At 40.5% G+C, this 27,043-nt stretch overlaps 1 protein-coding gene across 2 annotated transcripts in view; it reads right to left on the bottom strand.

Moving 5' to 3' along the window:
* Positions 1 to 27,043, bottom strand: part of LOC136858588 (uncharacterized) — a 187,184-nt gene that overhangs the window by 581 nt on the left and 159,560 nt on the right. The window contains exon 4 of one of the 2 annotated variants that reach the window (XM_067138261.2): positions 23,393 to 23,533. The exons of the other annotated variant lie outside the window; for it this stretch is intronic. Within the exon in view, the coding sequence (XP_066994362.2) occupies positions 23,393 to 23,533 (141 nt within the window). The remainder of the gene's footprint in view (positions 1 to 23,392; positions 23,534 to 27,043) is intronic. 2 annotated transcript variants of the gene reach the window in all.

Here is a 27,043-nt window from a genome sequence, read left to right as displayed (position 1 = left end):
TGTAAAGGTAAAACAATGGAATTATCGTCTTTAACACTAGAGTAGAACGCAGCCTGGAAGGTGGTTTGAAGAGGGTTGCGCAGTAACATTCGCGCGCTTTGTAGTATGACGTGTTTTCCGCTGAGCCAATAGAATCATTTCAGTAAGAGGTGCCTGTTTGTGCGGGTCACGAGTGAATGTTTCGAGTTTTATTTGTAAATATCATAATCAACGAATTTAGGGAACTATTTGCGTGTGTACGGTCGATCCAGGAAGAGCAAAAAGACAAGTATTCCGTCGACAGGCAAGGGGAAATAGTATTTAAAGTGTATTTGTATTTTGTGAGCATGCAGCAGCAGGCGTTCATAGACGGAGAAGGTGAGAAACGCCATGTTGCCACGCTTCAAAAGAAGGCAGCACTCGCGTGTGGTATCGGCCTGCGAACAGTACAGAGGATAAAAGAAGCTTCGGAAATGAAAATAATGCCGTATTCAGGTCGCCAGAGAAGAACCCTTAGAGGAAGAAGCCAGTGACCTCGATGATTTCAATAAAAATGTTCTGCGTACAACAATACTTGATACGTATAAAAACGGCGATTATCCTACGGCATTGAAACTGGACCGTCCATTTACCTTTCTTAATATCTCGAAAATTTTCCTCAACACCTTCGCGGGGTTTGATGTTAAAAATTAATTTGGACTTCAAGGAAACATTTAAGCCCACGAAAAATATAGGTCATCGCTTTGAAATTCAAGATATAACTGGAAGAAAAAATGTTTACACGTTCATTCTGTTATGATCTCTGCACTTCGCCTTCATTTCTCTCAACTTCCATTTAACTTCTTTAATATCTCGAAAATTGACCTCAACACTTTCTCGGGGTTTGATGTTAAAAATTAATTTGAACTTTCAAGAAACTTTTAAGCCCACAAAATTATAGGTCATCGCTTTGGAATTCAAGATATAACTGGATGAAAAAATGTTTACACATTCATGCTGTTATGGGTAGCCAAATTGACATCACCGCACCTCATACTTCTGTCTCTCTCTGCGCAACGAAACCGCTTTCCGAGCTGCGTTCTACTCTAATAATAGCAGAGAAAGAAGCTCCGACCCTTACAAGAAAATGATGCTATAAGTTGGGGACAAAACATGACGGCCTCAGTTCCTAGAAGCGAGCTGGAAGTCAGTAGTCAATCACACCCTGCACCCTGCTGAGTTAACGAGTTCTAAGTGATCCTTGTTTGTTTTGGAGAGGCTGCCAAACCACTTTCTTCCTCACTCTATGTAGTATTTACCCTTTCTTCGTGTAGAGTGCAGTAGCCGATGTGGCAACGCTGGCTGTAGTAGAGGTAGTAAATCCTATAAGTCGCTAATAGACACCGATCTGCCGCTGGAAAGTAGTGGTGTGAGGCGAGGTCGTCACGATTTGTCCCCAACTATATCAACTAAAATAAGCATCCAGAGGTGTGGCGGAGAAATATCCCCAACGTCTCACAAACTTAATACTGTCGGAATCGAAAGAGATCAAGAATTAATCAGAAAGGTCAGATACTAAAAATGTATTGTAGTGTGCGTCATCAGACCACAGACGGGTTTAATGCAGCCCTCCGCCACCCTATCCTGTACTAAACTTTTCATTAATACGTAACTACTACGTCCATCCTACCTCTGTTCGAATCTGCTCGTCATTTTCGTGCCTTGGACTACCCCTACCGTTCTTACCTCATACATTTCCTTAAAAAAATATCTGAACAAGTCATGAATGTCTTAAGATGTGCCCCATCATTCTATCTCTTCTTCTGGTCAAATTTCATCAAATCGTTTTCCTTTCGCCAATTCGATTTAGTATCTGATCATTCGAGATTCAGTCTACTCATCTTATCTTCAACATTCTTCTGTAACACCACATTTTAAAAGCTTCTATTGTCTTTCTTTCTGCTCTAGTTCTTATCCCACTTCCATACAATGGCACACTCCAGACGAACGTCTTCAGAAACATATTTCCAGTTCCTATATCAATGTTCAAAGTGAGCATTATTTTTTCTTAAGGAAGGCCTTTTTTGCTTATGCTTGTCTGCATTTTATGTCCTCATTTCTTCCGCCATCGCTAGTTATTTTCCTACTAAAATGCCTTCAGGAATTAATTTCCCAATCTAATATGTCCTGCGTCAGGTGGTGGTGGTGATCATTGTTATAAGAGGAAGTACAACTGGGCAACCATCTTCTATATAACACTAATCAGAAGGAAAAGTGGAAGGGATCCAACACTTCGAAATATGAAGATATCGGCCAAAGGAAGACAAGGGCCACGAAGGGCGTGAAAATGAAAGACCTACTAGCCATCGCAAACCTAATAGCGTCGGGGTTGGAAAAGAACAAGTATTGACCAAGGGAGGTCGGATAGGATAGATGAAAGTGAGGAGCCTGGCACAAATAAGTGGAAGCAATATCAGGACTCCGCTAAGGGCCCATGGTCACCAACCCACGCTCCTAAGTTAGGATCTCCTGGGGCCCCTTTCAGTCACCTCTTACGACAGGCAGGGGATACCGTGGGTGTTATTCTATCGCCCCCACCAACAGGGGGATGTCCTGCATCACTTGACTTCGTTCGACTGCACTACTTTCCTTTTGTTTTGGATTTTTTTTCATCTTGTACTCCTTCTCAAAGTCTAAATTATACCGTTCTGTAATGTCTCCTAATCTTCTGTAGACTCAGATAAAATAACATCATTGACAAATCTCAGAGTTTTGATTTCCTCTCCTTGGATTGTGATTTCCTGTCCAAATTCTTCTCTGATTTCCTTTACCGCCTGGTCTGTATTACAATGAAAACAAATGGGACAAACTGTAGCCTCGCCTCCCTTCTTTCTGGGTTGTTGCATCTTTTCAATAGTCCTCGTTTCGTATCACTACAGACTGTAGATAATTCTTTTGTTCTCCGTATCTGATCCCGGTCTCCTTCAGAATCTCAAATAGTTTGGGCCAATCAACAATATCGAATACCTTTTCTAGATCTACAAATGCCGTGCACGTGGGCTTGTCCTTCTTAATTCGATCTTCTTAGATCAGTCGTAAAGTCAGGGTTGCTTCACGTGTTCCTACATGTCTTCTGAAGCCAAACTAATCTTCTCCCAGTCTAGCTTCAATTAGTCTTTTCATTCTTCTGTAAATAACATGTGTTAAGATTTTACAAGCGTGACATAAAAACATGTAAGAGACGAGGCTATCGCTATTTGTTTAATGTCGCACTAACACATATAGGTTTTCGGCGACTCTAGGATGGGAAAGGGCTAGGAATAGGAAGGTAACGCGCACCAAACAGTTATAGCTTGAAATAAAACTCTACATTCGGGAGGCGGAAGGGCTGGTCTCACCGTTAGCTGTCCTGAAAATGGATTTCCGTGGTTTACCATTCTCCTCACTAAGGCAAATGCCGGGACAGTTCCTTTCAAACGCTCATCTCTCACCTTCACCTCAAATCACCGCTAAACATCTCCTGACCTGAGAGTGGGCGTCACACTCTAAGAGGCCCGCCGTACCGCTTCAGGGTACGAAATGAAAACTACAAAACAAAAAAGGCAACGACCGTGTCCATAATTAAGCTACAGCCTAGTATGAACATCGAAAACCATGGAAAAACCATTGAAAGCTACAGACGATGGGTAGTTGTTTTAAGGGACAATGGGATAATGAGCTCTTTCATGTCCGACCATTTCAAACAGCAATAATAATAATAATAATAATAATAATAATAATAATAATAATAATAATAATAATAATAATAATAATCGTAGTCAAACTGTTCAAGATGAAAGAAGACAAGTTGTAGACATGATATGGGCTTTTGGGCTTACGCTGTGTCAACAAAACAAGGTGAAACTCTTGACGTTTCGCAAGGAACTCTACTTCAGAAGAAAATCTCGACTGTTCACGAGGAGGACTTCTACAGTAATGATCGTTTGAATTTAAAAATGTATTACCATTGGAGCTGTAGTGGTACGCTCGTTCGTCACCAGATGGCTCGCTGTATGCTGGCACAGTGCTCCAAGCGGGAGCTGACGATAACATTAACCTCAATTTAAGATGTTCTATCACACCGCGTGTGCGTAAGAAGTGACATAGAGTACATCAGACGAATCAGGGACGAATGTGGCAGAAAACGTAAATACATAAATAAATAAATAAATAAATAGAAGAAATACTGTAAGTACATAAATACCTAGTTTCTATTTATTTCTTCTACCACATTCGTCCCTGATTCGTCTATGTCCTCTATGTTACTTCTCAAGCACACTCGGTATGATAGAACATCTTAATTTGAGGTTAATGTAGTCGGTCGGTAGATGCAGAGTGGGTCTCGGCCCATAAGTGACCACGGCTCTACCGTGGCTCTACCCCTCTGCAATCGGGAGACGGGACAGAGCTGGACCTCACGGCTGGTCCCAACCGTCGGCTGTCCTGACAATGGTTTTCCATGGTTTTGCATTCCCCTGCACTAAGGCGAATTCCGGGACACTTCCTAGTATAGGCCACGGCCGCCAACCCCCTCACCTTCTCCGTGCATCTCCTTCACTGTAACAAATCTCTCCCAGCCTGAGAGACTGCGTCACCGTCTAAGAGGCCTGCCTCCCCCTTCACGGGAGGAATGAAAACATTTTAGTAGTAGTAGTTAACGTTGTCGCCAGCTCCCGCTTGGAGCGCTATGCCGGCATACAGCGAGCCACCTGGTGACGAATGAGCGTACCACTACAGCTACAACCGTAATGCATTCTTATATTCAAACGCTCATTGTTGTACAAGTCTTCCTCGTGAGTAGCATCCGTGGCTGAGGTGGCAGCACGCCGGCCTCTCACCGCTGGATTCCGTGGTTCAAATTCCGGTCACTCCATGTGAGATTTGTGCTGGACAAAGCGGAGCCGGACAGGTTTTTCTTCGGGTACTCCGATTTTCCCTGTCATCTTTCATTCCAACAACACTCTCCAATATCATTCCATTTCATCTGTCAGTCATTCATCATTGCTCCAGAGGAGTGCGACAGGCTTCGGCAGTCGGCACAATTTCTATCCTCGCCGCAAGATGGGGGCTTCATTCATACCATCCCTGACCCGGTCACTGACTGGAACAAGTTGTAGGTTTTCTTTTCTTCCTCGTGAACAGTCGAAATTTTATTCTGAAGACACGGAGCAAAGTTCTTTGTAAAACATAAAGGGTTTCACCTTTTTTTTTTTTTTTGCTAGCTGCTTTACGCCTCACCGACACAGATAGGTCTTATGGCGACGATGGGTTAGGAAAGGCCTAGGAGTGGGAAGGAAGTTGCCGCGACCTTAAATGGGAATGGGAAACGACGGAAAACCATCTTTAGGGCTGTTGACAGTGGGGTTCGAACCCACTATCTCCGGAATGCAAGCTCACAGCTGCGCGGCCCTAACCGCACAGCCAACTCGCCTGGTCCTTATTTTCATGACACGACATAAGCCCAAAAGCCCATATCATGTCTACAAGTACGGTCCGTGAAAGCATCAATGCTAACAGAAGAAAAGTTGGTGGTGCTGGTAGGATTATTGTTTATGCGGAAATTCCGTACAACTAGGCAACCACCCCTTCTTATTACAAATCAGAAGATAAATAGGAAGAGGTCCCGTAGTCAGCAGTTCTCGCTCGTAAGTTAAGAGCCCCTGAGGATAAAGATCTGACACTTGCAGAAATGCACCCGCAGTGGAGGTGAGCTGCATGTACAATTTCAACCACATACCAGCCCTCTTGCCATTCTTAAATTTCTGGCAGTACCGGGGATCGAACCCGGCTCTCCGAGAACGGCAGCTGATAACACTAACCGGTACGCTACGGAGGCGGACAAAAGTAAACTCGTGTTCTCATCCCGTGGTGGTGCAGCTCTTCTTAGGTACACCCCCAATGGGGGTGAGCTGCATGCGCCATTTCAATCACATACTAACCCTCCTGTCGTTCTTAAATTTCTGGTGGTACTGGGAATCAAACCCGGACCGCGGAGGACGCCAGGTAATAACAATAACTGTTACACTACGATGGCGGACAGTGAAAGGGTAAAGTTATGGAAGACAGGAAAGTGAAGGACTCTAATGGCCTCTCAGCAATTATTGACCACGGAAGGTTGGATAAGATAGATCAGGGCCTCTCAAACACCCAAAATCTCACGCGTGCCAACTGGGGCGCAGAGTGCCTGTGCACAGTGCATCGGTCCCACTCGGCTCGCCTCGGACCAACGCTTCGTCTCTGGGCTACTCGGCTAAGCTCGGCTCAACTCGGCTCAGATGTGGAGCGCTACGGAGCAAGTGAGGAAGAGAGAGATAGGCGGAGTGAGCGAGACAGGCATGGGGAAAGAGAGAGCGCTATTGCTCCAAATCGAGGAGTGGGGGTCTGCACTCTGGTCAGCCAAGCGAAGTCGTCTTTTGCACCGTGCACAGTGCATGCCCTGAGATAGATGAAAGCGAGGAGTTTGGCATACGTATACAATGAGCCAAAAAAGTATTCAACTGCCGTAGCTACAACATATAAGAGACAGGAAAAATGTACAAACTGCCGGGTGATAGACAGCTGGACAAGGTGAGAGGTCATGCATACCTGTGCGGCGATAGGGAATCACAAACGACGTTATCAACTTGCCCAGTTTCCTACCAGAAGATGAAGTGTGATAGGCCCGTGAGTCACAAAAGTATTGAACGCGGGACTATGGAAAGAGCAGAGACTTTCAGTAGAGCAACAGCTTGTCGTGGAGAAGTGTCTTCGTGATATACGACAGAATTGCAGAGTAGTTAAAGTGAGTGGAGCGGCAATGGGAGGTAAACAGAAGGAAACAACGCCAGAAGAACGCAAACTAGCAATGTGGTTGTATCGCAAGGGGAAAACATTTAAGGAAATTAGTAAAATACTAGAGAGACTGAGAGATACAGTGAAGAGCATCACTTGCAGGTTCCAGAAAACGCGTGACATCGTCACTCTAAGCATCAACCAGTGTGGGAGTAAGCACATCTAATGCAATCTTCGCGGCACGTATGCTTCTGGAGAAATGTCGAGTTAAGAATAAGGCATTTAATCTGGCATTCCTCGCCCTAGAGAAAGAGTTTGATCGTGTACCGCATCAGCTCATCTGGTACGCACTGCGAGTTGAATATCGACTATGTCCGGATGCTTTATGAGTATACAAGGTGCGCTACTGGTCTCTCTGGGAGCTTCCCTGTGAGAAGAGGAGTACATCAGGGATCAGCGTTGTCACCGCTGCTCTGCATACTTGTCATGGATACCATCTCACGTGACCTACAGTACATGCCTGTATTCCTTGGACCGTACTGTATGCCAACGACGTCCTGCTTGCAGCTACAACCAAAGAGGAACCGCAGGGATGTGTTCAAACGTGGAGTGAACGCCTAAGCCAAAATTGCCTGCATCTAAATGAAGAAGATCGAGTATCTAGAAACTAACCCGACCACATCCGCCGTCACAATCAATGGTCAAGACCTAGTGAAAACGAACCGTTACCAGTATTTAAGATCCCGCCTGGAAAGTAACGGTGACACTGATCAGAAAGTGCGGGCTAGGGTGCGATAGACACGTGACAGGTCACCATTAATCAAAGGTGTACCGCAGTAGTTCGTCCAGCGGTGTTTGATGGGGCCGAGAGCTGGCCAGTCACCGAAAGCGCCGAACGCCCTCTGCATACCATGGAGATGCGCATGTAACGTTGATCACATAACCAACGATACGATCAGGCAGAGAATGGGAGTTGTTCCCATTCAAGGAAAAAAATGCGAGAAGTGCGTCTGAGATTGTACGGCCATATCGTGTGAGCGACAAATGGTATCGAAGCTCATGAAGCATACAACTTCACTGTCGGTGGTAAGAGACCACGTAGGAGGCCGAGACAACGATGGTAAGACACCGTAGCTGCAGAGAGCTCAGCTGACACCGAACGTTGCGTCTGATCGCTAAAAATGGCGTTCCTCAATCCGAAGAGCGGCGGAACCTGCACCAGCTAGAAAACGCGAGGAAAAGAAGAAGAAGGAGAAGAAGAGAATCTCATGCCTGACCTACCAGCAAATGCATTTGAAAATGCTGGACATTCTTCCGATCTCTTATATACAAAGATGCAACCCGTGACTATTAGCAGCAGAATATTGAAAGACTAGCTCGATATACAGCTAAGAGGCTACTAAAAGGAAATGCACTAACATTCAATTTAAGTATACAAGCCAACGCAAATTATTCACATTAGATGAGATTTTGATGGAAGATGAACTTACCTGTCTCCTCCTACCGGCATTCAAACTCCCTGAGAGTATGAGTTCCTTTAGGGTCCCTCTCTGTAGTTACAGATAAAAACTGACAAGAAAGGTGTCTGCCTTCATGTGAAATTTAGACTCGAAACGAGGTTCCATCCACAAACCCCGGAAACAATAGTAATTCTGTTGCTCCAACAGACCAATGATAATATACATTTTGTCGTAGGATGTTGAAAATATGTTTGATATGTGAATCTCAGTGAGTTATTGTTCTAATACTGTAATGAGGACTTTCATATAAATGATTAAAGCAAACGAATTATAAACATCAAATTGCAGGCGAAGTAAGAACTGAGACCTCATTCAAAATAGCATGGAAATCACGAGAACCATCTTGTGTAAACCTAAAATTTCAGCCATTGTCTATTGAGTATATGGGACGTGAAGAAGAATAAGAAGCTACGATTAATTAATCTGAGTTTCACACATATATCAATAACACAGGTTCAAAAATGTGTTAATGTATACTAAATGGTAATGTTGTTGATTTTGCGTACCACTAACAAATGTTTCGGTTTTTGGAGAGCCAAGGTACCGGTATTATATAAGGCCGGCATTGAAGATGGTTTTTTCTAGTTTCCCATTTTTTTAAATTTGCTTTAAGTCGCACCAACACAGATAGGTCTTATGGCGACGATGGGATAGGAAAGGATTAGGAGTGGGAAGGAAGCGGCCGTGGCCTTAATTAAGGTACAGCCCCAGCATATGCCTGGTCTAAAAATGGGAAACGAAGGAAAACTATCTTCAGGGCTGCCGACAGTGGGGTTCGAACCCACTGTGTCCCGGATACCGAGTATAACAGCCTGCCTGAATGTTGGCGGGAAGTAGCTGAGGAGTTAGATACCTTTCTTCTTTAGGATGCCATTCCTTTGGTTCAGAAATTTTCTGAAACTACTGGTACGTAAAGCACTGGTTCATCATAGCGTTCGAGCACTCTGAGGCGCTGCTCGGGATGAACTGTGTGCATATTTATCGGAATAATGGCAGACGAGAGTTCACGGCTGTCTGCGGCCTGGTCATTTCAGCACTGGAACTTCGAACTGTTAGATCGGCACCGTAGTACTGTTCGTTAAAAGGGAGAAAACGTGCGGTTTTTCACTTGATCGAGCATTTTATGATAACATTGCTTTTAATCGCTACATTCGTACTGGCATTTTTGTAGGAAAATCACAAAAACAGTCTTACTGAGAATCCCGTAGCGAAGCACGGATTCATCAGATAGTAAGTCAATAGAAAACAAAAGTATTGGAATGTAGTCCATTGAAATCAGGAAAGTAACCAGTCGTGGTAGGAGCAAGGAAAACTAATCTGAGCAAGGGAAGAGGCTTGTTAACTTCAAACGTAGATGTACAGGTTCAGTCACTCAAAATAGAATGAGTGCATGTATCGTAAAGTTTCTCGCAGGTACACTTTCCTCAGAAACACTTGAGCTTGTAGGTATAATGTTTATTGTGGATATCAACAGGGTTTAAATCTACATGAGAGGTGTATTATATTTCGATAATAAATTACAGTTAAGGCTGATGAAATATACAATACCATGTGCTCATTCATTTTTTTGAGTGACTGTACATAGTACAGAGATATTTCTGAAAACTAGGTACTGTTCGGCGCGTGGCACTATATTATGGTGAAAAACGGACAATAAGTGGTATAAAAAGGAATGTAAGCCTTAGAAATGCAGTTTACTTCAGGATATTTGCAGGCGAGACGAGTAGATATAATCATAAATGAAGAGATACTGCGTGATTTTGTTAGGAAATTTGGCCAGAATAAGGCACATCCTGAGACAGCCATGGCTCGCTCACTTCGTTCTGAAATAAATTTCGTTAGGAAGGGAGAAAGGAGAGAGAGTGATCGGTCAAGGTATTAATTTAAAGAAACAGATTACAATACTGTACAATCATGCAGGCTGCGATTACTACGTAGAGATGGAAGGAATGGTACAGATTAGAATGGTAGATTATAGAACAGTATATCAAATCATTCTGAGAATGAATAAACTGGAAAATGTGAAGAAGGAAGTGTATAGGCTTGCGATTGATGCTCTAGGACTAAGTAAAATGAGATGGTCAACGAGTGGATTTTTCTGGAGTGGTGACTACAGAATTCTTTACTCAGAGGATGTAAAAAGAACGGGAGGTGTTGCTTTCGTATTAAAACAGAAACTGGCATATCAAGTCCAAAGCATATGGGGATTTAGCGAAAGAATGAACAAGATAACACTGAAGACAGAGCCTAAGGATATAGTATTAATCCAGACTAACATGCCCACATCTGGGCACACTGAAATAGTATATGAACAGCTGGAGGAAGTATTACTGAAAGTTAAAGGTGATGATAACCTAATCATCAGGGGCGACTGGAATGTTTTAGTCGGTGGGGGCAGAATCGGCAACTGTGTGGGAAAGTATGGCCTTAGAAACAGGCATGGAAGAGGTGACAGGCTAATTGAATTCTGCACATGTCATATGTTTGTGATTGCAAATACATGCTTTGAACAACGAAAAAGAAGAAGACACACCTAGATCATGCCTGGTAGTGGTGACAGATACCAGATAGATTATATCATGTTAGAAGACCGCCAGAAGAGCTCTCCAGGTGCAGATGTGGACACGGACAACAAACTGATACTGATGAAGAGCCAACTGCGTTTTAGAAGAAAGGTTATAAAACAATATCAGTAGGGTCAAAGGTGACGAGCAAGCTTTAAATGAGTTCAGAGAAAAACTGATGAAAGAAATTGACCGCAAGAAGATGTCAGGAAATAATGTACAGGAGAAAATGGACACTACCAAAAAAAAAAAAAAAAAAACCCTCAAATAGCTGATGCATGTTTTGTAAGACTGGAAAAGGCAGTGTACAAGCTTCGGATCACTAGAGATACACTGGAGTTAATGGAAGAACGTAGGAAGTGCAAAGCGAGAGGAAACCAGGAAGAATGTGCAAGATTACGAAATAAGATAAACAGAGAAGCAAGGAGAATAAGAGAAGAAATGTACGAAATGAAGTTCAAAGACATAGACGAAAATATGATTAGAGGTAATAGTGAGAGAGCATACGCCGAGATACGAAAACAATTTGGAGCAAGAAAGAAAATGTTGAGCATCATACGGAGTAAGAATGGCCAAGCCCCAATTGAATAAAATGAAGTAGTGCTACGTTCGACTGAGTACACAGAACTCTACCAAGGAATTATTGATTCAGGTGTCCTGGAAAGTGAGGACCAAGTGGAAGTTGATGTGCTAGGGCCATCAATACTCAGAAAAGAATTTGAAGTGGAATTCAAGAGATTAAGACAGAGAAAGGCTTCAGGATCAAATAAAATTCCTGCAGATATCTTACAGGTCCTAGGAGACAAAGCTAAAGACAATCTATACGAGCTTATAAATGAAATATACATAACAGGAGGAATTCCAAAAGATTTTAAGCAAACTATCCTGAGGCGCTTCTCCCAAGCCTCTAAAATCATAAATCGAATTATCTACCACTGGATAGAGAGGACGATAGATGCTGATAATTTCAGAAGAACAGTTTGAATTTAAGAAGGGAAGAGGCACACGCGAAGTCATTCTTAGTCTCAGCGTCAATATCGAAAAATGGCCATTTCTTTCATTAATATAGAGAAATAATTTGATAACATACTCTGGAATGTGCTGTTTGACATCCTAAGAAAGCTGAAAATAGACTTCAGGGACAGAATAATACTCTACCACCTTTACAAGAACCAGACAGCATTGGTAGACAAACAAAGTGTTGAAGCTAAAATTGGATAAGGCGTAAGACATGGGAGTGGATTATCACAATTATTGTTTTACATCTGTATAGAAGAAGCCACCAACAATCATGGTATGCATTTTAATGGTAAACTGTACAATACCATACGATTTAAAGATGATATAATACTACTAACTGAAAATGAAACAATATGGAAAAGGCACTAAATCACATGAATGAATTGCTAAAAGAAAGGTGTGGCATGAGGATAAACAAAAAGAAGAACCAAGATAATGAGATAATTACCAAATTGCAAATATGCTGATAGATGGAGAAAAACTAGATCAAGTAAAGGAATTCAAATACCTATAGCTCATTCCACGTCAAGAAAACAGTATTGCTCTTATGGACCTTCAGGAGTGAACACACCTTCTCTTAGACATCCATAATTCCTCGTGATTAAGGGATATTATACTGTACTTTGTAATGCATTATGAAAGATAAATGAAAAGGACGAGGCATTTTTGCTCTGAGTTATTAGAATAACTATATAACATTTTCTTTTTCATAAATACATTTGTAGGGAGGAAGTACAATACCGGCAACAGCCATCGCTTCATTGCGTTCCTTCATTTTCCTTCTTCTGTGTTACTCTGGCACAAGCCTCGTGCAGTCCCTCACTGTGTGAATCGCGGCAGTTCTCTTCTGCAGTGAAGTCATCTACAGTATTTATTTCTTGCATGTGTGTTTTAGGCTTTAAATCAGTGCGTAATTGTCTTGTGTTGAGTAAGAGTTATGCGATAAGCCTACCTGTGTGATTTCTTTCTTTATCAGAAATACTGTGATCTTCTGTACAGTCATCTACAGTATTTATTTGTTGCATCTGTTTTCTAGCCGTCATTGCCTGGAGAAGTTTATGAAATGCAATTAAATGCATCCTGCACCCCTCGAGCCCATACAAATTATTTGTCTATTTTCACCCCCAATTTGCCTTACACTTTAATGCTGAGATTTTTATGTGCCGTAGTTTAACTCTGATTCTTTACAGTCGAAAAATATCCCCTATAAACACCGTCCCCTTTAGTTCATGAAAAAATAAAGCTTAGTTTATTCCGCGTTTTGTCTTGAACTTAAATACTGAATTTCACAAATTTTTGTGTCACCGTTTTCCCGTGATGGTGTTGAGGATAGCCGTTCGATATGGCAACCCTGTTTTCATAAGAGCAGTACTGTTTTCTTAACGTGGAATGAGCTATAGGAAGTCTGATAACATGTAACCGAAAATGTACGAGAGAAGTAAACGCCCGGATTGCACACGCAAAGGGAGCTTTCTCAAACAATAAATCTCTACTAACATCTAAGACAATCTACATGGAGGAACGAAAACACTTCGTGAAAAAAAGTGTATGGAGGGTTGTAAGCTATGGCTCAGAAACATGGGCGCTGCGAACATGAAACTCAAAGCACTGGAGATGTAGTGCTGGCGTCGACTATTAAGAATACCTTGGACTGATAGAATCACACACGAGAACGTTTTCAAAGGAGCAAATGAGACAGGCACCTTGGTTGAAACCTTGTACAAAAGAAGAAATAGCTTCGTTTGCCACTTTCTTCGTCATTCTGACTGGTGCACAACCCTGTTTGAAGGAAAAATGGAAGGCAGGAGGTCTAAAGGAAGACCTAGAGTGCAATTTATACATAACATTAAAGGCAAGCGCACATATTGTCACTTGAAACTGCTGGTGAAACAATGGAAACGCTTGGAAGACATACGTGTTACTCATCAAACTTGGGGTTGAGGAGAATAAGAATGAGAATATTAGATGCAGGTGTTTAAATTCAAATAACAAATTCTAGATGAGGATTTCAAAGAAAGTAAGGCAATAAAGGTGACATATTCATTGAATGAATGGTTGAAGACGACTACCTTTCAAGTTCTCTTAGTATATTTTAGCACATTTCTAAAAAAGGTTGTGTATTAATCGTCCATTCAAGTAAACAATATTTAAATTATTTCTAGCTTTAATTAAAAAAGGAGCAAGCGTATTCAGTGTGACAAAGTACGTGTGCAAATTTGTCAAGAGCTTATAAAAATTATTCCATTTTTCTGTGTAGTGACGTAAATTGTACCCTTGTCTTGGTTAGGTAATAGCTGAAGAATTACGATGATAACGTAAAAGAAGCATTAAAATACGCTTGTTTCACAAATAGAAAATTAATGCTTATCATGATCTGACTTTTTGTGGACCCCAAATAACTTCCTCCTTCTTATAAAACAGAGAGAATTAAAAAATGGTTCTAAAAGATGAGAGAGTCAAATGGCATAAAGGAATAACAAACCCCGTGCTCTATGTTACTTGTTTCCCAGGATGTAGGCCCTATTCCGCATTACGTATTTTCTCGTAGATCGATTATCGGGAAATATTAATTAATATCCTATGGGTCTTCTTATATTTCTTCACTGAAAAATCCTGCAAACTAAAAGAAGCGTCGCTGTTTCAAAAATCAACAAAGGAGATATCAAAATGAAAATATCCCTGAAAATGTGATGAAGGCTTTCAATAAAAACCATTGAATTTAGACAAAGGCTACACAGAACAAAATGATTGAGTGTAGGAGTGGTGATGTCTACAAATACACGTATCGATACTGTGAGATGAGATCGCAAACTTCCTGTTGTTTAGTTCGCATCAAGGGGAAGACACACAGAGGATAAAGCGGCTTTCTTGAGACGGATGCCAATACGAATATACTGTACAATAAATATTTGGTAATTGTTGCATTATGTTAAATTGATACTTGCCTCCTCTTTATCTTCTTTGTCAACACCTCCTCCCAACATCTCTATGATGTCATCTGCTGTCAGCATACTGGGTTTACAGTCGCTATGTCCAGATATTACGCATTTATTTATGCGACTGTCAAACTCATAACCGTCGGGGCATTCCATTAGCTCATATCTTAGAAATCTGTGATGCAGAGAACAATGAATGTATTTTGTGCAGCTGAGCTGATACCGGAAATTACCAACTTCCTTACAAATGAAATTTCTACTGGGGATAATTATGTCAAAATACGGTGTGGTCAGCCAGTCTTCTGTTGAAACTATTTCCTCGCGCCATCTTGATGGCATATTTTCCTCCTTATACGGTGCGCCCAATTCACCTTTATGTGAAACGGACATATCTGATAACTTAGAGGTCAATGAACCAAGTTCTTCTTTAGTAGTTTTCAACGGAAAGTCTGTTGTAGACATATCATTTGCTGAGGAGGCTGACTCTCCAAATTCTATGCTCTGTACTACTGACCCAGAAGAGGTAATTTTTGGTATTTCATATAATGGAGAACTTAAACCCTCGGTTGGGACAGTTGGAGTGATTCTTGCTATTTCATACTGCGAGAAAGATGATCTCTCTTCTTTTATGTAATGTTCATCTGAGCTCGACGGAACATGTAATGGAGGAAGTGACATCTCATATTCAGAATCGAATGACTTCTCATATGTTGAAGATGAAAATAATCCATATTCTGAAGAATTTATTTCTAATTCTGTTGAACAAATCGTTGTTGTTTCAGATATTGCGGAGGAAGGTCTTTCAAAATGTAACATGCTTGTTTCTGAAACTTTTCGCCCAATTGTTGATGTTGAAGATACTTTGGAAGTAGAACTTTCAAACGTTCCAGTGTGTGTTGATCTGATTGTTGTTATTGTGTGTGCTAAGAAAAGTGAACTGCTAAGAGGAATTCCTGACATTGTTGAAATGGTTGTTGAAGGAGGAGAACTTTCTGTAATTACAGAATGTATTTCTGGAACTCTTGATCTTATTGTTGAAATTGCAGGCATTGAAGAGATAAAACTGTGAGTAATTACAGAGTGTAGTTCTGGAATTGTTAATCTCATTGTTGTTGAAATTTCTGAAGAAGGAGAACTTTCTGCAATCACCGAGTCCAGTTCTGTTCCTATTGGCCTGGTTTTTGATGTTTCAGGTACTGGAGAAGGATAACTTCCTACAATTAATGAAAGTATTTGTGGAACTGTTGATCTGATTTTCCTTGTTCCGCGTACTGAAGAAGAACTTTCTGCATTTAGAGAGTCTAGTTCTGTACCTGTTGATCTGGTTCCTGATGTTCCGGGTATTGAAGAAGGCAAACTCCCAGTACTTGTACAGTGTAATTTTGAATCAGCTGAGTAGATCGATGTTTTTGACAACCCAGAAGAACTTTTACCGTTTGTAATGAATAATTGTAAAACTGTGGAACCAATCTGTGACTTTTCAGGAGATGGCGAATTTAAAATTTCAATATTTTCCGATTGTACTTTTGAGCCTGTTGAATCGATATTTGTCGATACAAGTAATGAGGGAGATGTGATTTCCATATGTTGGGTGTTTATTTCTGCAACCAGTGAAATGGGTTTCGATATTTTAGACATTATAGAACTTTCTTCTACACCTCTTTTTGAAGCGGTGTATTTTATTTCCGATGTTGAGGTTGAGGATCCAGCAACTTCTGGAGTAAGAGTGATATAAGTGTAATGGGAATAAGGAACTGGAGTGAACTGCGTACCATTGATTTGGTTGCCTGCTTTAGTCTCCTCTCCCGTTTTGTTATTTGTTATTGTTGATAGTACAGGTTTTCGTAACGGAATTCCCAATGCGGGACAGTGAGTCCTGTAAGATGGCCGCCACCCACAATTGTTGGCTGTTTCATAATCGTAGTCTTCGTTATCACGTTTCTTGACGAATCCATTCACTATATATGATTTATAGACTATTTTCTTATTAGTTCGCGATTTCCATGCGTGTTTGTAACGCACTCTTCGCAGCATTTTCTTCAGTGGGATTTCTGTCAGATGATATCGAGGACACTTGCTTGAACAGGGTATGAGTCCTCCTACATGACAACACAATCTTGGTCCGCACTTCACCACCAGTTGTTTACTTGCCTCTCTGGCTAACTCCATGTCCATGCATCGGATGTAATGCGTAGCATTGATGCAGAGGAACGATTGGTCGGGGGAACACATCACCACCGAAGCCTGGAAATTTCCGCATATTCTTGTATTTCGGTCTTAAAAGAACCATGTATGCTGTAGCACAATCTTTCAAATCTCGCAGTTTAATTTTCTTACTTAATGATTTAATCGGAAGGTAAACAGTGACACTTGGTCCCCGTTCGTAATCATATGAATTACAAATTTGGATACTTGAAAGACAGGGAGACGAATGTCAGGTGCATCGGTAGATGCAGAGTGGGTCTCGACCCCTAGGTGGCCACGGCTGGTCCGAGGTCCAACAGCTCTGCACTCTGACAGGCGAACCAAGCAGAGCAGGGGTGGCTACGGCTCTACCGTGGCTCTACGTCTCTACATTCGGGAGACGGGACAGGGCTGGACCTTACGGCTGGTCCCAACCGTCGGCTGTCCTGAGAATGGTTTTCCGTGGTTTTCCATTCTCCTGCATTAAGGCGAATGCCAGGACAGTTCCTAGTATAGGCCACGGCCACCAAACCCCTCGCCTTCTCCGAGCATCTCCTTCACCGTAACAAATCTCCCGGCCTGAGATACGGCGTCACCGTCTAAGAGGTCCGCCTCCACCTTCAGGGGAGGAATGAAAACATTTTAGCAGAAGTATGTCAGGTGTTGATTTGTTCCCACGACAGAAGTGAGTGTAAGTAATTCACTGTTAAATTAACCTTGTTATTAGGAACGGACAAGGAGTTCCTATTACCAAAAAAGTTGTGTGTTTCCTCGGACAAGACAATACAATCGTTCATGCAATGCTTCTCACAAGGATAAAAGAGGGTTCCTTTCACATACAGTTTTCAAAATAAGCTGCAACACGAGAAAAATTATGGATAATATATATTTGATGGTAAAATGACCCTCTCGTCAATCCAAGCGCTCACAATGAGGCATTACTAAGCTTGAACTTAACGGATATCGTTGCAATTTATATCATCTTGGAGAAAAAAACATTCTATACTGCTATTTAAAATATTGTACTACGTAAAGCAACGTGTAAATAAAAAATTCTAGATAATGACATACTACTTTCAAGTTTAACGTACATCAAAATCACTCACCTGAATGACAAGGATGTATATAGAAAGTGAAGCGTCTTGGTCACAATTTTAGTCACACCTCACTCCAAAAATCCACTTACATCGTACTGAACTTTGAAGTCCACCTTAATGTTGTATCCGTTTCTCACATTTCGTCGCCTCGACATAAGGGGAAGTTAAGTCAAGACATGCATAAAGAAGCATTCCTCTCGTATATTGTCTAAAAATGGTGCAGGTAATCCCACATGCTGTCTTCCCTATTGACTAGGTATTAGACTGCTACAAAACTGCTTCCAGCTTAAAACATCCAACAACGAGGTACAGTATCAAAAATACTGATCTGCTGTCTCCATGAAAATATTCACAATTGAAATCAAAGAGGAAACGGTTAATTGAAAATTTAATAATTCGAAAGCTTAGTCCTACATCCGTATTCTAGATATGTTCATATTATTTTATGTTGATCAGAAACTTGGTTTGTTATCATGGAACTTCCTTTGCATTGAGGATAGTAATAATTTCACTACAGAAGCATTGTGGAAATTCAGAAATATAGTTGTAAACTTATTAATCATGTCATGAATATGCCATAAAATTACCAGCCTCTGGAAAGCACGAATATGTATTCGATTTTGACATATGACGGTTTCAGTTCATTTTAAACTTGCTTAACAACTATTTGTTGTTGGTAGAACGCCAGCAAATCAATATTATATTGGCCATGACAACCTTTTGATAAAATCCTCGCTATATAACTCTATCTCAAGATCTCATACATGGGTAGAAACTCAAACTTGTTTATTACTGGTTGGAGATTCCCAGGAACTTATTTCTATGGGAAATATTAATACTTTATAATAAAAAACTATTGTACACTTTTTGACGTTTACAATTCTTCGTCCAGATTTCTAGTTGTTTCCAAGGCGATCATTAAAGGTTAGGATACATTTCACACGAAAATCCACGTTCAAAATTATTGAGATAATTTCTAAAGGCATATATTGTTTTAATTTATCATAGGCGTTGCGAAAGTACGTTTTATTTTCTGTCATATCTACGGATTTTGACCTGAAAGACATTGCAACCAACGAAATAAAATCGAATTTCTCACGTTTGATTAAAAACCCATGGGCTTCTGTACAGAACGAGTTGGCCGCGTGGTTAGGTCAAGTTTCTGTGAGCTTGCATTCGGAAAATGGTGGGTTCAAATTCCACCGTCGGCAGTCCTGGAGATAGTTTTCTGCGGTTTATCCATTTCGCACTTGACGAATGCTAGGGTTGTATCTTAATTAAGATCACTTCCACTAACTTCTCAATCCTAGCCGTTTCCCATCCTGCGTCCCTGAAATATTTCGATGTGTTAGTGCGACGTTAAGCCATTAGCAAAAAAAAGGGCTTCTGCTTTATCATAATATTTTATTTATGTTTAAATAATTTATCGTAATTATCTAAGTTGTTGATAATCGTAGACTGCTAGACTGAATTGTTAATAGGTCAATGAATATAGATTGCGTTTCGCTCTAGCTCCGAAACAAGTAGTTCTAGTCCATACCAAACACCATGACTCTTGATTCATCCTAGGCGAATATTTTGGACATTTTTCGTTCAATACATTGTCCTTTCAAATGCTTTAGTCCAACGCTAAATGAAGAAAAATTCTTGAAAAAATCTCCAATTCATTAGGGTATCCATTGTGACGAACCACAACTTTTAACATAGCGAAAGAAACGCTTAACTGGGGAACTTTGGTCATGTGCACATAATTTTAACTGCGATATATAAATTACTCAAATAATCAACGCCGGACTTAGTGTCAATATTCAATAAATATATGCCCCATTTCAGTAAAATTGTTTCATTTCTTAAAGAGAGAGGACCTTGTGGTAACAAAATAAATATTTTAGAATCAAGTTATGGTCCTACATGGGGTAAGTAATGAACACATTTTCTTTCCCAGTCCTTCCAGAGGTACTGTAGTAAATGATGCGTGCTGTGCGGATGAGGTGATATAAAATTTCCTATACGAATAAACTTGGACGATTTTATTAACATCGTCCTCCAGAATATTCTTTTATCAGATATCCAAACCAATACAGAGGCCGAAAGATAACTTTTAAAGGTACACAAATGCTTGAAGGAACTGTAGAAAGTGATGAACCTAGTTGTATTTCGCTTCCACAGACACAGCCTTGCACTAACCCAACAAACTATGAGTTTTATTGTGTTTGTATTTATAGGATCATTTTATTTATACCAGGAGGAATTAAAAATACAGATAGTTGAAACCACTTTACCTAGTCCAGACGTCTATTTTATTCATCCGAGTTCCATCTCTTTTAACATGGTTGTACCATGTATGTGATTGATCTGATCATTTCGAAATTATTCTACCCACTTTGTATAAAGTTGTCAGATGGGTGGGTTTATTCTAACGTCACCGGAAACGTTCTTTGTTAATATGACGCTAAATAGATCAAAAAACAAATCTTTTCAACATTTATCCAAATCACGTATTCCACCTTTACAATACAATTTGCGTCTTTATTAATAGACTACATTAAATTCGATACATGTTTCATCCCTAGCGGGACATCATCAGTTGACATATGAATAGCAGACCTTATAAAAATTGTCACATGGATATTGGTACATATACGCATTGAAACTTACGTTCACTTTATAGATAAAAACGACTTACTTATACAGTACTCCACCAACAACCATGCGGTCCTAGTCAAATGTTTCACCTATAAATTGAATGTTCCACGTTTTTTAACAACTCAGTCCATTAACATCAATTATTATGCCCAATATACGGAGAGACTCCTCAAGATTTTTATCATAAAGTTGCATTCACATTTGATTTTTAAAGGAAAAGACGTCATACGTCGTTTTTATCTATAAAATGAACGTAGTATTCGCTGTGTATATGTAGGCCTACCAATATCTATGTGACAATTTTTTTAAGGTCTGTTATTCATGTATCGATTGATGATGTTCCGCTAGGGTTGAAACATGCATCGATTTTAATGTAGTATATTAATAAAGACTCAAATTTTATCGTAAAGGTGGAATGCTTTATAAGTATTGCTAAAGGGATACTTATGACAATACGGGCTTAGCACAATTAAATTTATTTTATGTAATTAATACAAATGTACTACACTCCTATACCTGCTTTAAAAATCATAGCTTCTCATAACAATGCATTTTGAGACTTGTTTATTATTATTATTATTATTATTATTATTATTATTATTATTATTATTATTATTATTGCTATTGGTTTTACGTCGCACCGACGCAGATAGGTCTTATGACGCCTTTGAGACTTTTAATTAATTATATTCCTTCTAGCATTACAGTTGTAGATGTGGATGTACAGCTGTAGATATACTCCTTGTAGCTGCATATAAGAGTTCGATTCTTCTCGCGGAAATCAATCAAAATATAAAACATTCACGTTTAAAAAATTTCAGTAAAAATAGCTGATGAAATGGGAACCAGCAGATTAATATAATAAACGTAATTCTCATCATCGAGTTTTCCAGAAAAGAGAAATTTTTCATATTCTTTATAAACCCATGAAAATATAATTTTATTGCTCTACATCATATTTATTACTCTGTTGTGAAGAGGAGAAATGACAGAAGGTAAATGATCTCTCCAACTGGCTTTATTTAATAAAGGGTCTAATACATAGCATCGGTGTCATCAAAAGTATCCAACAATTGTAACGTATCCTCTTCAGAGAGGCTACTGGGCCTACAGTCGCTCAAACCTAATGGCACACAAGTGTGTTTGCGGCTGTCGAACTCCCAATCTACTGGGCATCTCTTCAGCTCAAACAGAAACTTCCCGTGGTGAATACTGCATCGGATATAGCGAACACAGCTAAGTTTGTAACGGAAATTTCCAGTACGCGTGCATATCCACTTCAATTCAGCCTCACCTTCCTCTTCGAATGGAAGTGGCTGAGATTCGATGACACGTGGCTGGAGCGGATGTCGCTCATTAATAAATTCACCAGTAAATATTATCCACGTACTCGATTCAGTCTGCTTGTTAGATTGTTTGTTTTGATAAGCTGTATAAACAGGAGTAGAAATTGATGTTGGGTTTGTTGAAGTTTTGTCAAATATGGCATTGACGTCGTTTGTTTTTTGTGTCAGATGATCAAATAATATTGTACTGTTAGCTTCTGTAAGAAAACCTGAAGTAGATTCTTCAGGAATGGAAATTCTTGTATCATAAATAGCTGTGATTTGTGGTATTTCAGTATAATGTTCTTGAATTGCAACTTCGCTATTCTTTCTATTATAAATTTGGAAAGCGTTATTCACCTTAGAATCAAGATATGGATCAATTACTGAATTATAATCATCTTCATTCAGATCATCTTCTTCCTTGAGAATGTACTTGACAGAATGAATACCTGGAAAGTGCAATCTAGGCTCGATAGAAGGAGAGGCTCTAGAAACCGCTGCTGTAATGTGATTCTCTTCAGTAACACCAATGTCGTCTTGCATCTGTGTAGTAGATTTCTCTGAAACACCAGTAGCTGTTTTGCCACCCATTTCGTAATGTGTTTCGGTAGTCGAAGATCTTTTTAGAGAGAAAATATGTTGATTCGGTTGATTTGGCGGATAATTTGAGACCATATCATCATAGTAATCAGGTATCATATTGAAATTATCGTCTTCCGAGTAATATTCATTTTCCTCTGTTCTTTTAGTTGTTGAACCATTCCATGCTTTGTTAATAATGCCAACTTCCTTTGATTCAGCGTGAGAGCTATTGTCAATTGCCAACTCATTGCGAGTAATAGTTGTAGATGAGGAAGTGACGATAAAGGGTGACATATTGTTGTTTCGTTCTGGAAGAGCATTTCCATTATTGGAACTGAAATGCATGAAGTATGGTGATAGTAGTTTTAAATCAGCATTTCTTCTGCCATTTATATCAATGAATTTGTGACTTACTGCTGAAAGAGCAATTGCACTTTGAGTCGGTGTAGTAGTCATAGATCGACACGTTTTCCTGTAAGAAGGTTTCCATGTGGTACCTAGAACATTCGATTTTTTAATTAAGCCATCTGCATCCTCATAAGCATAATCTTCAGTACCGGCAGCGATATTCTCGTCAACGGCTGGACTTTTAGCACCCAACAAAAATATTTTGTATTTGAACTGGCGCTTCCTTTCCACTGCAGTTATTCCTCTCCATGTTTTACCCCGACGTCGTTTCTTCGTATTCCAGGCAGCAGTGGTGGGGAGTTTCGGGCACTTGACACCGCAAGGATCGACGCTACCCACCTGACAGCACAGCCCTGCTCCACAGAAGAACACTTTCTGCATTTTCATCGATTTCATCAGTTCCATGTCCATGCAGCGGCTGTAGTGCGTTGTGTTGATGCAGTAAAATGAATGTTCGGTAGAGCACATCACCACTGAAGCCTGAAAATGTTTGTAGAATTGAACATAGATCACATACTGTATTATGTAAACACAATATTTCAAATCTCATTTTTGTAGCTGTATTTTGTCCATATACGCCTATTTATAAATAAATGTGAAATCGTATTTCTAAAGCCTTCTGCATGTTATCTAACAATAAGGGTCGGTCTAACTTCTTTTGGACCCCAACTTGGCAGGTTCAATCCTGGCTCAGTCCGGTGGTATTTGAAGGTGATCAAATACGTTAGCTTCGTGCCGGTAGATTTACTAGCACGTAAAAGAACTCATGCGGGACTACATTCCGGTATATCGGCGTCTCCGAAAACCGTAAAAGTAGTTAGTTGGACGTATAACCAATAACATTAATATTAACCTCTTTTGGTGGCCGACGCGCGTCACAGACTCTATTGGCCATCGCCCTTGCGCATGACACCAACTACTGTATTGTAACAAGAGTCGGCTGCACCAATAAGGTTTACTCAATCAACAAATCAATCATTCTACAATGATCTGCATTTAGGTGTGCCACCCAGTTGATAGATTCCCTATCAATTGCTTAACTAGCTTTTTCTTAAACATTTTCAAAGAACTTGGAAATTTATGGAACATTTCCCTTGATGATTTATTTCAATCCCTTACTTCCCCAATTTGTCCTCTTGAATTCCAACCTTATCTTCATGCTATGATCTTTCCTACTTTTAAAAGCTCCACTGTAGCGTATTCGTCTATTTATGTCATTCTACGCCAACTCTCCAGCGAGAACTCGAAGCATACCACATAGTCGAGCCCAAAGTTACGTGACATTACTCCTTTGTCGGAAATCACTCACAACAAACAGTGCTGATTTCCTTTGATTTTTTCCAGTTTTCGTATCAAGTAATCCTGGTGAAGGTCCCATACACTGGAGCCACCAGAGACTTATACGCCCTTTCCTTTACATCCTTACTACAACCCCTAAATACTCTCATAACCACGCGAAGAGAGAGAAAAAATGAGGTTGATCTGTGGCCGAAGAAAATGTGTCGACGAGTGAGGATTGTGGGATGTTGTTGCTTTGTATGATGCGGAAATCGATCAATTCCGACTCATCCTTTATTGATTGAAATATCATCTAAATGACTATACTATAAGCTACTCGATGACTTGAGGCCAGATGGCAAAGTTTCGTTATTTTAGGATCCCCTATAATTAGTTTGATGAACCGTTGACAATATCGCGTGTAGTATCACTAAAAGCGACTATTAAGTCGTCAAAGTTTTATTCATCAACTGAACGTACAATCAGTCCACTGCTGTTCCTTGTTTTTGACATAGTTCCGGTTGTACTCAACAGACTGGGACCGACTGTAACAAGAAAATGGCTGCAGTGACCGTCTAAATCAGGGCCTCTCAAACGCCCAAAATCACATGCCTGCAAATCGAGGCGCAAGAGCTCCGTGCACTGCGCATCGGTCCCGCTCGGTTCAGCTCGGACCAACGCTTCGTCTCTTGGCTACTCGGCTAAGCTCGGCTCTACTCGGCTCAAGTCAGCTCGGAATTAGCGCGCTACGGAGCAAGTATGGTAGAGGGAGACAGGAGGAGCGAGCGAGACAGGCGTGAGGAAAGAGAGAGTAAGCGCTGTTGCTCCAAATTGAGGAGTGGGAGGTTTGCATTCTGGTCAACCAAGGGAAGTCGTCTTTTTCACCGTACACAGTGCATGCACCAAGCGCATGCACCCTGAGAGGCCCTGGTTTAAATTATGGTCTGCTGCTACTGTCTCAGCCGCTTGATAGCAAGCGTGAGCCACTGATTAACCGCCAACGCCTACCTAGGCCATCGCTGTGACACCGTGTATATGCACCCATTTCCTTTCTAAAACCGAAACCAAAACCCATGGCGCAACAGCCCCAAAGGGCCAGGGCCTACCAAATGACCGCTGCTCAGCCCGAAGCCCTGCAGATTACGAGGTGTCGTGTGGTCGCCAAGACGAATCCTCTCAACCGTTATTATTCGTTTCCTATACCGGAGCAGCTAATTCACCGTCAGATCATGTGGGCTGAGTGGACCTCGAACGAGCCCTCAGATCCAGATAAAAAATCCCTGATCTGGCCGAGAATCGAACCTGCGTCCTGGTAAGAAGCAGGCACAATACCCCTACACAGCGGGGCTGGCCATTTCTTTGCAGGTATTTCTAAAGATGGCTAGTGGCAGTTGTGCGTGTAGGCCATTGAGAGTGGCCTAGCGTAATGTCTAAAAGGGAGAAACCAAAATGCAAATGAATCATTAAACTGAAAACTTTGGTCCATATGTCCCAAAACATCATGCAGTGGTAATAGAATTGTTCAAATAGCAACCTGCAGTGCAGTGCCCAGTCTTAATAATGGAGCTAGCAGTAGCCTACAAGTACTGAGCGCACACGGAATCAAAGTTGGGAAGAATACTCTGGAAGCTTTGTGCAAGGGTAGATTCAGATGAAAAAAGTAGGAAACTCAACTTTGGAGGCTAAGAAAGTCTAAACAGACTCAGACTGGAAGAAAAATCCAAGAACATCGAAACAGACGGTATACGTAACATAAGACAGTGGAGCCTGCTAAGGTATAGAGTTGGTCGAACGTGTGTTACAACTTTAGAAGCATTTTCCTGAACACATTAATTTTTTCAAACAAGAAACATATCGCAAGAACTATTTATATGATCTAAATTAAATTTTGCTCAGTTGTTCAAATATGAATTCTATAGAGAATGAACTAAAATAATGGAACTGAAACACAATTTAGGCTTAAATATAATTATATAACTAGGCCATAAAAAGGTAGAAATTATAATATACACAGTTTTTAAATCTGCCAAATTAATTTGAATGCAGTAAGAGATTTCATCTTAGTCCACCCTCTACAATATTCTCTAAGTTTCAATTTTATCAAAATTTATGAATTAGTGTGACTACTTCACATTAAATTTTGATTTTTACTACATAAAATAATAGATTAGGATGTTATATATCACCATATTAATTTTCAATGCCCTACTTGAAATAATGTAGGAAATAGTCATATTTTTGTCAGGTAGTAACTAAACATGGCATGACTAGTGTACGACTCTCCCTTTAACACTAATCAGAGGAAAAATAGAACGAGTGTTGGTAGTGATTTTTGTTTACAACTTGCTTTACGTCGCACCGACACAGATAGGTCTTATGGCGACGATGGGATAGGAAAGGCCTAGGAGTGCGAAGGAATCGACCGTGGCCGTAATTAAGGTACAGCCCCAGCATTTGCCTGGTGTGAAAATGGGAAACCACGAAAAACCATCTTCAGAACTGCCGACAGTGGGGCTCGAACCCACTATCTTCCGGATGTAAGCTCACAGCTGCGCACCCCTAACCGCACGGCCAACTCACCAGGTGATTGTGGTTTTAAGACGAAGTATAACTAGGCAACCATCCTCTGTTAACCCCAATCAGAAGGAAAAATTGTAAAGGGTCCAACACTTCGAAAAGTGAAGGTGTTGATCAAAGAAAGACAAAGGCCAC

Source organism: Anabrus simplex, chromosome 1 (assembly GCF_040414725.1).
Source record: "Anabrus simplex isolate iqAnaSimp1 chromosome 1, ASM4041472v1, whole genome shotgun sequence".
NCBI lineage: Eukaryota > Metazoa > Arthropoda > Insecta > Orthoptera > Tettigoniidae > Anabrus > Anabrus simplex.
The sequence above is the reverse complement of the archived record's forward strand: the minus strand, read 5'-3'. Positions and strand labels throughout refer to the sequence as shown.